We start from the raw sequence: 14,535 nt of genomic DNA, 5'->3' as shown, positions 1-14,535 counted from the left end.
AACGAGACGGGGAATATTAAAACATCGAATGCGTAGACCACTTATGTTAAAAAGTGATCATCTTTATATTAAAAAGTGACCATTTTTTTTTGCGGGAAAAAGTGACCATCTTTTTATTACATAAAGTAACCAGTTTTCACATAGAGTCCTTTTATAACATAAAATGATCGTTGTTTTCATACGGTTGGTCATTTTTTGTCATCCGCATCATACAACAGTCACACGCAATAACCGCTATAACTTGAAAGAGCATTATTCTTTTTTGTGCATCTCATTCTAGATCTAGTGTCTAGTCATTAGTCAATCTTCTTAAAACCTTAAACAATCATTTAATTAACAAAATCAAGCAAAACAAAACAAAAAAGGTGTTAAACTAAGAATTTATTAGAATATGATTATTTAAGAAATTAGTTGACTAATCACATCATCTTTTTCCTAAAGTAAAAAAACATTTTGTTTTTCATGTTACTTTCCTGTTTTAATATATTTTTTAATTTATATGCTGGTAATTTCCATGTTGGTAGATTTCCCTTCTCTTTATAGTCCATTATTCTTGAAGCTTTGACAGATTTATTAGCTTTCTCTTTCTATTGATCTTTCTCTCTCTTATATTATTGTCCTTTTTCAGTTTTTCCTACTGCATCTTTTACTGCATTTCAGTGTGAAATCACTGAATTTGAGGTTATTTTTTTCATATTTTTTTTTAATTTTTATTGATTTCTAGTGTTTTTCTCTGATTTTAATCATCTGGGTATCACTCACATTGAAGAGTTTCCATAGATTTCAATTGTTATTGTGTTTTTCCTTACTGTTATCGTTGTTGGGTGAGACTCTTCCTGCATCGGGTTTACAGAACACTTTCTGTTTTCCTGCAGTATTGCACAGAAACTGTAATTCTTTGTGTTGATATGAGCAAACAATAGGTCTTAACTTAAAACCGTCTTAAAATTAAGACCCTCATTTTATTTTTACCTTATTTAAATCGGTTCTGAGTGCCGTCTTAACTTAGGACGGTCTCAAGATGAGCAAATGGTGGGTAAAAGAAACAAAAAATGTAGGAACTCCAGTTATAGTAAAAATGGAGAATCCAAATTACTCACTTGTTGAAATTGAGTCACCTTATTCACCATTAAGGCCTATGGATAAAGATAGAGGTAAAAATGCAAAACAATTTACATGGGTTTTAATGCTTAGAGCTCATAGAGCAGCTGGTTGTCTAGCTTGGCTTGGTAATGGTCTTTGGTCATTACTTGGAACTATAAAACAAAGGTTGATTTTTAGGCAAGGTGTTACTATGGAGAATGATAAATCTAGTAAAGGAAGATTATTATTTCGAATAATTCTAGGGTTTTTGATCACTACTCTTGCATTCTTATGCTTTGAGTTGGTTGCTCATCTCAATGGGTGGCATTATTTTCAAACTGTTGAGATTGAAAGCTGGTTTCATGAGGTTTATGTCGGTTGGGTCGGGTTTAGAGCCGGTTTTATTGCTCCTTGGATTCAGTCTCTTTCAAACTTTTGTGTTGTTTTGTTCTTGATCCAGTCCCTTGATAGATTGGTGCTTTGTTTGGGGTGTTTTTGGATTAAGTTGAGGAAGATTAAGCCTCGGTTTGAAGGCGAACCGTTTAAGTCTAATGATTCTGAAAGCCCTGGATGCAATTATCCTATGGTTTTGGTTCAGATTCCAATGTGTAATGAAAGAGAGGTAATTGATCTTAATTCTGTATTGCAGTTTTATTATGTGTTATGTTTAGTGATTTGAGTATCGCGTAAATGAATATGAGACGATCTTACATGTGAATGCTGATTTAGATTGGTCTTGTGATGCTTAATAATAGGTGTATGAAACATCAATATCAGCTGTTTGTCAACTTGATTGGCCAAAAGACAGAATTTTGTGTGTTATGTTTAGCAATTTGAATATCGCGTAAATGAATATGAGACGATCTTACATGTGAAGCCGGTTCCTGATATAGATTGGTTTTTGTGATGCTTAATGATAGGTGTATGAAACATCAATATCAGCTGTTTGTCAACTTGATTGGCCAAAAGACAGAATTTTATCTGTTATGTTTAGTGTTTTGAATATCGCGTAAATGAATATGAGACGATCTTACATGTGAAGCCGATTTCTGATTTAGATTGGTTTTTGTGATGCTTAATAATAGGTGTATGAAACATCAATATCAGCTGTTTGTCAACTTGATTGGCCAAAAGACAGAATTTTGTGTGTTATGTTTAGCAATTTGAATATCGCGTAAATGAATATGAGACGATCTTACATGTGAAGCCGGTTCCTGATATAGATTGGTTTTTGTGATGCTTAATGATAGGTGTATGAAACATCAATATCAGCTGTTTGTCAACTTGATTGGCCAAAAGACAGAATTTTATCTGTTATGTTTAGTGTTTTGAATATCGCGTAAATGAATATGAGACGATCTTACATGTGAAGCCGATTTCTGATTTAGATTGGTTTTTGTGATGCTTAATAATAGGTGTATGAAACATCAATATCAGCTGTTTGTCAACTTGATTGGCCAAAAGACAGAATTTTGTGTGTTATGTTTAGCAATTTGAATATCGCGTAAATGGAATATGAGACGATCTTACATGTGAAACCGATTCCTGATATAGATTGGTTTTTGGTAATGCTTAATAATAGGTGTATGAAACATCAATATCAGCTGTTTGTCAACTTGATTGGCCAAAAGATAGAATTTTGATACAAGTTTTAGATGATTCTGATGATGAGAGTATCCAATGGTTGATTAAGAGTGAAGTCTCTAAGTGGAACCAAAAGGGTATCAACATTATTTATCGACATCGCGTTGTCAGAACAGGTTACAAAGCTGGGAATCTCAAGTCTGCAATGAATTGTGATTATGTCAAAGATTATGAATTTGTTGCCATCTTTGATGCTGATTTTCAGCCCAATCCTGATTTCCTTAAGCTAACTGTCCCACATTTCAAGGTTATTCCTTGTAATTACTCTCAAATTCATTACAATTCGCGACATTTTCAGTTTTTGGGTAAATGTCAACTGCAGAAGACAAAAATACTGTCTCTAAAAGGAGAAAACTTTTTAACATGTGTTTTGGTTGGTGCTTTGCAGGATAATCCAAATCTTGGATTGGTTCAAGCCAGGTGGTCTTTTGTGAACAAAGACGAGAATTTGCTGACGAGGCTTCAAAACGTCAACCTTTGCTTTCACTTTGAGGTAGAACAGCAGGTTAATGGGATGTTTCTGAACTTTTTCGGGTTTAATGGAACTGCTGGTGTTTGGAGAATCAAAGCTTTGGAGGATTCTGGTGGGTGGCTTGAGAGGACTACTGTTGAGGATATGGACATTGCTGTCCGCGCTCATCTCAATGGCTGGAAGTTCATCTACCTCAACGATGTTAGGGTAAGTCCGTTTTTTGCTGATCATGGTTCAATAATCTCTACTCTCTAGTATGCATATATGATCTCTTTATCATGGGATTGGAAACACCATTATAAATTCCCGTAATCTGCGAGGTCCTGTTCTTCCCATCTAAAAACAACAATAAGATCAGTTCAACTGAGATTTCAATAATTTCGCTTCAGTTGGGTACTGGTCAACTCCGAAATATTCATTCAGTTAAGTTAATTTGTTAGTACAAGCATTACTGATTTAGCTATCCTAAATTGAATTTAATTTAAATAAGCTAAAGTTATAATCGATTCAATTCAGATTAGAGAATTTGAGTTGAAGAGAACAAAATCTCTTATTGACACAATACATGGTTGGGTTCACATTTCGGCTAGTTTAGCTGGTAAACTTGTAAAATTACCAGCTTGGTCAATGGTGGAGCCAGAATCTTTTACCTGTCGGGTCTATTTTAATGTAATTGTTAATCATTTCTTATTATGGGGTCTTAAAGACATAAAAATTTCAAAACGGACAAGTTTAATTGATTAAAAACATCAATTGTCGAAAAGCTGTGGGGTCTTAAGACCCCACAACCATATATGTGGCTACGCCACTGAGCTGGGTAATACGAGTTCAAAACCAGTCACCATTAGCACTGCCCTTGTGCCTCTTTACATGCACAAAAAAAAAAGAACAATAGAAGGTTAGATACTTTTTTGATATCTGAAGTCTTGCAGGTTATATGTGAAGTTCCGGAATCATATGAAGCATACAGAAAACAGCAACATCGCTGGCATTCTGGCCCAATGCAGCTCTTTCGTTTATGTTTACCAGCAATCATAACTTCTAAGGTAAACTCATTTTTCACTTTTGTCTACTGCAAGATAATTTCAGTTCGTCCCGTCAAATGCATATTATATAGGGTTTATAGTTAATGAGTTTTCTGCCATAATTTCTGCAGATTTCATTCTGGAAGAAATCAAACCTAATCCTACTGTTCTTCCTCCTCAGAAAGCTAATCCTTCCATTCTATTCCTTCACATTATTCTGCATCATTCTTCCGTTAACCATGTTTGTTCCTGAAGCCGAGCTACCAATATGGGTTATATGCTACATACCCATTTTCATGTCGTTCTTAAACGTACTTCCTTCACCAGGATCATTTCCCTTCATCGTCCCCTACCTTCTTTTCGAGAACACAATGTCTGTGACTAAATTCAATGCAATGATTTCCGGGTTATTCCAATTAGGCAGCTCTTACGAATGGATTGTCACCAAAAAAGCAGGTCGGTCCTCAGAGACCGACCTATTTGCCTTAGAAGAACGAGAAACAAAGGCAATGGCTCAAACCCAACAACTAACCCGTGGTGCTTCTGATAGCGGTCTTTTTGAGCTGAACAAGTTAAAGGAGCAACAAGAAATTCCTCCAAAACCCGCCAAGAAAAAAATGAATAAAATTTACAGGAAAGAACTGACATTGGCTTTCTTATTACTTACTGCATCTCTAAGAAGCCTGTTATCTGCACAAGGTGTGCATTTCTACTTCCTGTTATTCCAAGGTATTACTTTTCTCCTTGTCGGCCTCGATTTGATTGGTGAACAGATGAGCTGAGCTATCGGTCGAAAATTCTGATGAACAATTATAATTCCTCTGACATTCATTTCTTCCTATATGTATATGTATTATTTTTTTGTATTTAATAGTTTTTATTCACATAGATTTACTCTTTTATTTATCGGTTTTTCTAAGTGCACACGATTAGAAAAACCGTTTATATAATTATTATACAATGTCACTCATACTACTTTCAACTATTCCTGTTGTAAGAAGGTTTGATTGCAATAGTAGTTTAGGTGATAAAACTATATACATTTCCTAGATCATTCTTTACTTTTGCAAATTCTTGTATAATACCGTCTTACAATAATAGTATTTTTTTTTTTAATTTTTATTTTGCTGACGGGGTTTGAACCCAGGTTATGACTTATGAGTTATGAGTAGAGGTAGACTGTGGGCCGGGTCATTGCGGGCCGGGTTGGTGGGGAAGGAGCCCGAGCCCACACCACGGGCTGAGGGTGTGTGGGCTGGGGATGGGCCGGGCTGGGAAGTGAGGGCCTTAAACCGGCCCGGTTGGGAAAATTGGGGGAAAAAGAGATGGGCCAGGCGGGTTAGGCAGGTTTGAGTAGTGTGGGCTGGGGTAAAGGGAGGCCGGGACTGGCCCGGGTATAGGGGCAGGCTGGGCAGGTCCGGGTCAGCAGGCTGATGGGAATGTTGACCCGGTTGGGCGGGTTGGGCTGACCCGCACCAAAGTCCACCTCTACTTGTGAGCATTGAGTACCACCTTTTATAAGTTAATAACTTTACCAACTACGCTAATTGATATCTGTTAATAGTAAGATCGTGTCGAGGATTCAACATAGTAGTTCAATTCATTGACAAAAAAGTTTTTGGTAGATTTGTTTATGGCAAGATTAGATCGGTGGTAGTTGTGTCTCCATCTCATTTTAGTAATTATGGAGTTAAGTATTGTATAGTGGGCATTAATTAGTAATTATAGTAAAGATAAATAGTAAACAAATGACCCTTTGAAACAATGATTACTATGCAGTCTACTGTGTCGGCAGGTAGTGACTTAAGTGAGGACCCAAAGGGTGGTGCATTAAATAAGTAATTATTCTAGCACAAATTCTTGTCTGTGACGGTCATAAACTTATGAATTATAACGGTCACAACTAAGTTATCAACTTAACTAGTATTGGTGTCCAGCTTTGCTCGATGTATCTTTGTTCAGTGAAGATGGATATATTCGTCTTAATTCTTAACCTTAAGACAGGTCAAATAAAATGAGAAGACTAAAAGAAAGTTATTAACGATTAGCAAAATAACTGTCCAATCTAGTCATGGGAAACTTATAGGCAAGATTGCAAGAAGAACATGGGAGGATAATGAGCTTTAAAGAGTAGTCTATTGTGGGACAGTGATAACAGGAGATCAGTCAGCAGCGAATGACGGAAGGTGATCTGTGAATCTTTGGTTTGTCTACCCAAGCATATTCTCTTCTTCCCAACTCTACTGCTCTACACCGACTCTTTCTCATTCGTGATTATTCTTTAGTTATTCAAGACGGTTACATCCGTCCTAAAGGTAAAACGAGTTAAATACTAGCTAATAAAGTTATACAGAGTATAGTTTAGATGAGATAAATATTTGTTATTTGCATAATCATTCTACTTTTTACCTCATCCATTTATTTGACCCGTTTTATTATTTAAGACAGACTAGTATTGGTGTCCGATCCCGCCTAGACTACCTCTATGAAAAATTATTTTCAATTAAATAAAACGACTTTAAAGTTGCATAATTTATAAATTTATCATTAATAGATTTTTTCTATAACATATCTTAAAACAATTAGTCTTGCTGAAGACGGGTCGGAGCAAGTGACGGATAATGTCACTCACAAAACGGATAGGAGGACAAGGTGGGGGCACCCCATGTGCTTCCCTCTCTCCTCTATTTGGGTCATTTCTGAGGGAAAATGGTATCCGTCACTCCAAAGTGACGGATACGTGCCGTCACAAATGAGATTTTGTGATCTTAAAATTACGATTAAATAAATTATGAGACAAATTCACTACACTGCTATTAATATTTTACTTAAATCGATTGGTTAGTTAATTGTTCATATATACCTTCTTTTGTTGTTGGTACTGTTACTTTTATTACATTCGTTATTACTAGACTTGACAAAAGCAACCCGACCCGAAAAGGCTTGACCCGAGACCCGAAATTAACCTGAACTACATCACCCGAATGTGACTTGAAACCTGAATTCACCCGAGCCGACCCGAACATGACCCGAGTTTTCTTGACTCGTAACTCACCCGACCCAAAAATGACCCAATCTGAATACACCAAACCCGAAAATGACCTGACAAAATATAACCCTAATTGAGCTGAAAAGACTTGAAATGGCGTTTCTCTTTTATTCATTGCCCCGAAAATGACCCGACCCGAAGTAACTCGACCCGACCAGTAAACCTGAAACCCGAAATGACCGACCCGACCCGAATTAACTTGAAATCAGTGAGAGACCTAAACTAACCTGACATGGCCTGAGCCGATTGACCCGTTTTTCCAGGTCTAATTATTACTACTACTATGTAGTAGGTGAGAATCAAACCCCAAACTTCATGATTAAGGTAAGAGAACTCTTACCACTCGAGCTAACTCTTGTTCTCCGTAACATTTTTTGTATAGTTTAGAATGAATTGGAGGTCGAGGGAGTACAATCTTACTCCCATTTTCAAACCAATAGGTAGTAAGTCTCCTATAAGATAGTTGTATACATTCAAAATTGTTGAACTAATATCCCATAATTAACGTAAATATTCAAGAAAATTTGATTCAAGCTGCAGCATTCATTATATGTATAAATGTATACACCACGAACAGCGAGTCAAATCAGTCAATGAATTGGAAAAATTGGATAACAAAAAACAATCAAAAAGCTATTCATACAACCTCAGGCAAAGATGTCTAAATTATACAAATATTCGTCGGTAAGAAGCTAGACCGAGGAAAAGATGGGGAAAGGATATCTCAAGACTTTCAGATAACAAAATCCGCCTTAAACTAACCTGAAGAGGGAATACAAATTCAATAGTGAGTGAAGTCGGAGACTTTTCACAGGGCGCATATAGGGATGTTATGATCAAAAAATGAATGAACTCTGAAGCAGGAATAGGGAAACTCTGATTGATTCACAAGGATAGAAGACAGGAAGTTACTTAAACAGCTCCTTTCTGTTTAAGAGTGATCTTGTCCCCGAGACTTAGGGCAATGCCTTGTGTTTTACCCCTTATTCTGATGTACCCACTCAGCTTTCCGTCTGTCTGCTTCTCGATGCTCACATTCACCAAAGCATCCTCTCCGAATACACTTTTAGCGTAAAGGTTTGCTGCAAGGAATCCACACTCACCCTCCAGGGCCGATCTACGAATTAACCAAGAATGAAATGAGAGGCTGATTATACAGAATCTTAGGCCTCTGCAAGTGTGTCGCAAAATGGAACATGTCATCTTAAAAAAACAGGAAGAGTAAAGAACTTACGGTGGCGTCAAACATTTCATGTTGGTTGAGTTGATGATGTGGTCTAGAAATTCCTTCTCGTTTTGGATTACGGTATTGACAGCGACCTAGAAGAAAAATCAAGAGTTAGAAAAGATGGGGTATGCACAATATACTACAACAACAACATAACCCTAATGCCTCAAGGCCTCTCGATACTAACTAATAATATCATTGACGACAACATTGAGAATATGTTCCAAGGGGTACAAACTAAAATCGCGTACCTTGTTTTCCCATTCAAACTCAGCCCACATAGTTCTAAATGCCACATCAGTACATGAGGCAGGAGAGATGTAGTCCATTATGTCAATGTGAATATCATTGAGGACAACAACATTGCGTTCGAGCACATTTGAAGTCTCATAGACAATATTTCCAAATATAACTCCTGTTTCAGTAGAGGAGACCTTAATATTTGCCTTGATTTGTTTGCTTGACTCAGGTGCCAGAGTATAGTTTTGTGGACGCTCCACAAGTTTCAGGTCACCCATGGTTGCCAATTCCAAGCATAAGTTCTGCAGGGTTTCTTTTGTTCTATTGATGACAGTAACGTCAAGTACAATGTCATAATGATGAACTGTCACGTACGCTTCAGCATAAACAGGATCACTGAATCCTGTCAGCTGAAGAATACGATTGAGCTTATTAGCATCATCATTGTCCTTGGTAAACTCTCCCGTAGCACGTTTCAGGTCATCTTGAACCTCGTCTTCCAATTCCAGCTGGCTCATACCCTAAGAAGGAAAAATTAAAATACAATATCACATCATCATGCCCATTTAGAGGGATGGAGTAGCAAATGTCACATGAACAACCATTCTCTATAATAATTGACAAGCATCAAAAAGCTAAAGATAAACACGGAGCTATAATCATCTACGACAAAAATAATACATCAAAAGCCCTCGGTTGAAGAAAAACAAAAAAAATATGGAAATGAAAGACAACTATCCCCACTCATATATAAATCTACCCTTTTGAAAAAGGAAAAAGAAAAAGAAAAAGAAAAAAAAATAAACACAGGGTTGTTATGAAGGCAAACAACGTTAAGTTTTCAGAAAAAGGTAAGAAGATTTGCTGCCAGTGTCACAAATTAACTAATAATAGTCCTTCATCATATTAGGTAGCCGGAAAGTTTTCAGAAAAAGGTAAGAAGATTTGCTTGGGGATGGGCATAATTGTTACCAAGGAATAGAGCTCAAAACAAAAGGAAAGAAAACGGTGGTGGTAGTGGAGGGTGGAAAAAAACCGGTGATAGGGGGGCTATTACTCCCATATACAGGAGTAAGCCCTTAGCAACAGTCATTCTCAAATCATAAAGGCATCAAGACAAAATCAACATCATAACAGTACTATTAGACAATAATAACACAGATCTGAACATTTGAATGCCCACTAACCTTCCTGCTCTTTAAATGATAGAAATCGATAAGATCGTCAGGCTGTGCGTGAGAGATCTGAGCCTTTGCCTTCCTCTCCACAGTTTCACGGAATTGCTTGTCAGCAAGCATGTTAACAAAGCTTTCCCTGCATGAATGAAGCCAAATCTTTCTAGCTGCATTCCCAGTGTTGAATAGAAGTCTGATGCAAAGTACGATTCTATCGTAAGCATCGTTGTCAATAGGGTGTGGAAGGACAGGGGATTGACCAAGCTGAATCATGGAAACCATATACAACAACGCTTGAGCTGCTGCGGTGTTCACTTCAGCCCTGGATGGCTGAACCTCTTCTAGCCTCAGAACAAGCTTTGTCAAAGTGCATGCAACAACAGCACCAAGGAAGAAGTCACCCGAGAGCAGCAGTGATCGCAGATTTCCTTGAGAAGCCAAGGACCCTTGAACAAGGGTAGGTGGTGACATGGCAGTTTCTAAGGCTGCACTTTGGGTGGCGTAGGTACCATCAGCAAGAACTACAGGCCTCCTCGAAGAAACTGTTCCTGCACTGGCTGGCAGATTAGCCTTTGGAGCCTCTTGGGCCTCTCCTTCTTCACTAAGTGTGTAAAATGGAAGGTCTCCAAGGCATTGCTTAATAGTTGCAATCCCACTCTCAACTTCAGAGAGTGAAAGGCAGTACTCACCAATAATCCACAAAGCACAAGAGCAAACTCAGCAGCGGATTTGATAGAAGGTATCCAGAAGCCTGGTTATAATAGAGACTCGCAATTTGGGGTTAGTCTCGATTATCTCACGAACAAAGACCACAACATCCATTGCAGAAGCAACATTTGTGTCCCCCAGAAAATCCATTAGCACATGCACAACATTGCTAGCTACCTCAGGGAATTTCATTGCACACGTGTGAATTGCCTGAACAAGCATCTGCCTGTATTCTCCATTCTTCTCATGATCCGCACTTTGAGTCTTCACAACTTCCTTCTTCAAGTTGAGAACCACTTCATCTACATTCCTAGGGGTAATCAACTCAAGAGCAATGTCAAGGGTCTTCCTCTTGACATCGGGATTGGGACTAGCAAGAGCACGAAGGATATCCATAATCATATCAACCATGATCTCCTTGTGCGAAGATTTCAGCTCTTGGAGCCGATCAAGCACTATAAGCTTGACATTGTTGTCACTTTGGGACTGCAACAACTTGCAATAAGTCTCAGCAGCTCCCCTAATAGCTGTCGGAGCAGATGAGAGTGAAACTAATGTCCCGGCACACTCATAAATAACAGCAGTCGAGGGGGCATCGAGCAAAGATAGAATGACCTTCATATACTTCCCCTTCTCATGCTTATTTGTCCTGCACACCTTTTTAATCAACTCCAAGACCACCATCTGAAGTTGCTCGCCCCAATCCAAGATCCGATCGACATTAGTGAAAAGGTAACTAATCGCCCTCTCTTGGGCGCATGTATACAGCATGAGGAAAGCATTCCTCTTAGCCGACGGATCTTGTTCTGTAGAGAGCAGCTTCTCAATAGTCTCAGGAGCATCTCCCAAAAGTTGTTCCCCCTGAGGAAGCTTATAAATCGACATGACAGCAAGTATAGCATTTCTTCTAACAAAAGGGTGTCTATGCTCCAAATTACTCAACACAGACGGGATTAAAGGCTCAATAATCTCGCTCTCATTCAACCGACACAAAAACCTAAGTGTCACACCCCGGAGATACTCATTCGAGTGTTGCAAGTTATTTAGTAGGTTTTGACAAATCAATATCATTTCAGGGAGCACTTTTCCTCTAGAATCAGTCTTGTCAATCATTTCCAAGTAAAGCAACAACAATTTCTGAATCGTATGGTCTTCAGAAGGCAAAACATATCGAATAATAGTAATAAACAACTGTGGAATCGTCTCACCATTCAATAAAAGCATAATTGCCTTCTTCATTGCCTCTACTTTCGCAGGAACATCGTTCCCCTCCAACGCCTCTTTGATTTCATTCGCTAATGCCGGGGTTCCCTTATCAAAATGCACCAACAATGTACATGTTTTCTCCATTATTTCAACTACGGAGTACTTCTTATCTGATCAAACACAACAAAATACAAAAATCACTAACTATTCAATTATTTCACCATCTAAACATCAAAATGCACCAAATTTAAACCTAAATTCAATCACATTACTCAAATCACAATGCGAAATCAAATCATTACATCAAAATAGCACAAAATAAACTATTAACACGATAAATTGAAGCTAATTCCAATTAGATCTAACAATTTCCAACAAATCTCAACATAAACACTAAAATCGAACACAACCACCGAAATTTAAGCAGAAATGTACGATTTATGAATCAAAATGATCGGCGAAACGAGAGAAACAAACCTGAGGACCAATGGTGGGATGAACAAAGATCGAAATGACGGAATTATGATCGAAACGATATGAATTCAAATCACATGAACGGAAAATGAGAAATTTATGGTAAAATTCGATTTCTAGGGATTCTAATTTTTTTAATTTTTTTTCCCCGTCACAGATCTCGTGTACGTTATATTAACCCGCGGGTTTGTTAACTGGTTATCAAGGGAGTGATTAGGCCATTAGGCATTTGTATTATTATATCGGATTTTCTAACATGATAATAAGCTAATTAGAAAAAGGTTGTAATAGATGATTTTCGTCCAGTTAAAATGAGTTTAATGAATATTTTCGTCCCATTAAAAGGGTGAAAGTAGTGATTTACTCTTTTACTTGTTTAGATTCCGTGCAAATGCACGGTATTTTAGATTTTAATATATCTAGAGAAACTAGCATTATTAATAATTACACTTTAAACTTACTGTTAAAGTCTACAATATTGATGTGTTCTATTAATTATTAAGATAGAAAAGGGAAAACTTAAGGACAATTTTACATACAAAAAATCAAAATATCATTACATTTACTAATTTTAATAAATATTGTGTATTTGGTGTTGTATTTTAGGGAGATTTTCGTATTTTATAAAATTACACTAATTAGTATTTCGCCACTTTGGCGATGTATGTTTCAAAGAATTCGATGATAATTGTGATGGAGAAAATTCTTTAATATAATAATTAAAATATATTTATGGTTAAAATGTGATAATAATAATATGAGTAAAATATATAATAATCATACAAACTGGCATATATTATGAAATATAGCATGCGTAAAATACATGATAGTCTGAAGTATTTTAAGTGTAATATATTTCTCTACAAATATTGAGAAATAAGAATTATAAAGTAGGGCAACATTTGTATAAAATAAACAAAAATTTAAGCCCAATATTTGAGAATAACCAAACCTATTTGCTATTAAGGCCCAATTTGTAGTTGAGGGTGATTTGAGCGGGAAAATTCCTAGTTTCACCTATTCTTTTAGTAAATAGAGGATTTTGAACAATTGTGAGATTAATGTACTCTGTTGTAGTCTCTTATATACCAAGAGAATAAAACTTCTTATACTTTACATTTTAATAAGTTATTATTATTTTTATTAACATATAATTCTTTAATCTTTTAATCACTATTACTATAATTTTTCATAAACTCTAAATTATATTTGTCTAATTAAAATAAAACAAAATTGGTATAAATCTAAAAGTTATAAATTACTAACAAAAAATTCATCAAAATTATTTAAGAAGAGTTATAATTTAAAATCATTAGTTTTGCGGTAAAAAAAATATCATTAAATACACATTTTATGACTTCACTCAATTCTCTTAATAAGATTTCCACTTTTTTTCAAATAAAAATAAAAAGGGTGAAATATGGAATTAATAACGCATCAATTTAAGTTCTACAAATACTGCATTAAAATGTAAAAGTTCTATATACCGCGCATGCATGCGAGATCTATACTGGTTAAGTCTTATAATAAATTTGACTAGAAGTGAAATTAAACCCAATTTTTTACTTTTCAACCAAAATCACAAGATTCGCAATAAAAAAATCATATTATATTCAGCACAAATTGTTCTATAAGACTGTCTTATAACATAAGACCAGCCCATAACCCAAAACCCCAAATAATTAACTTATAAGTCTCTTTTTCAATCAAATGACCAAAACTCGCAAAAAATTAGTTAATATACTTATACAAAAAAATTATTTTGATAAACTAGAATTTTATATTAATAACTTGTATATTTAAATAGGTTAGTTTTTATCATACAATGTCGTGTTGTTAAACTAAAATTAAAATAAATATTATATTAAATATTATCTTTGGTCTTTTCTCATTTTGGGTCAGTCCTATGCTATAGGACGGTCATATAGGAGAGTTGTTGTATATTCAGTTATACAATTTATTAACCCATAATAACGTTTATTATAAATTTACAAAATTTGCATGTTGTATTTTACATTTAATAAAACTTACTTGCATGAATTACATAAAATTGGATTTTTGTATAAAGTATTCTCACATTTATATAGATTTATTTATTAAAATTGGAATAAACTAATAAATATATATTCTTAAAATTATGTTAATAAATTAGTTACAAATTTTTATAATTGTAATAATTTTTTTAGTTTATGATGAGCTTAGATATATAAATATTTTATTATAGTTTAGGT

General features: G+C 35.8%; 2 protein-coding genes across 3 annotated transcripts; one reads left to right on the top strand and one right to left on the bottom strand.

Annotated features, from left to right (window-relative positions):
* Window positions 1–268: 268 nt before the first annotated feature.
* Window positions 269–5,260, top strand: LOC141591590 (putative xyloglucan glycosyltransferase 5). The gene is made up of 5 exons (XM_074411973.1): window positions 269–1,705; window positions 2,666–2,974; window positions 3,116–3,406; window positions 4,132–4,245; window positions 4,356–5,260. The coding sequence occupies exons 1-5, from the start codon at window positions 1,022–1,024 to the stop codon at window positions 5,004–5,006; spliced, it is 2,049 nt and encodes a 682-aa protein (XP_074268074.1). The 5' UTR covers window positions 269–1,021; the 3' UTR covers window positions 5,007–5,260.
* Window positions 5,261–7,862: 2,602 nt separating this feature from the next.
* On the bottom strand, window positions 7,863–12,568 carry LOC141591589 (coatomer subunit beta-1-like). 2 transcript variants are annotated; one of them, XM_074411972.1, is made up of 5 exons: window positions 12,308–12,568; window positions 9,929–12,000; window positions 8,753–9,262; window positions 8,508–8,593; window positions 7,863–8,390 (listed from the first exon to the last, which is right to left on the bottom strand). In XM_074411972.1, exons 2-5 carry the CDS (start codon window positions 10,385–10,387, stop codon window positions 8,186–8,188), a joined length of 1,260 nt encoding a protein of 419 aa, XP_074268073.1. In that variant the 5' UTR covers window positions 10,388–12,000; window positions 12,308–12,568; the 3' UTR covers window positions 7,863–8,185. The 2 variants fall into 2 exon arrangements, with proteins under 2 accessions (XP_074268073.1, XP_074268072.1); XM_074411971.1 differs by lacking the exons at window positions 7,863–8,390; window positions 8,508–8,593; window positions 8,753–9,262 and having other exon boundaries at window positions 12,308–12,519.
* Window positions 12,569–14,535: the final 1,967 nt, after the last annotated feature.

This window comes from Silene latifolia, chromosome 7 (genome assembly GCF_048544455.1).
Source record: "Silene latifolia isolate original U9 population chromosome 7, ASM4854445v1, whole genome shotgun sequence".
NCBI lineage: Eukaryota > Viridiplantae > Streptophyta > Magnoliopsida > Caryophyllales > Caryophyllaceae > Silene > Silene latifolia.
This window is presented reverse-complemented; position numbering and strand designations above follow the sequence as displayed.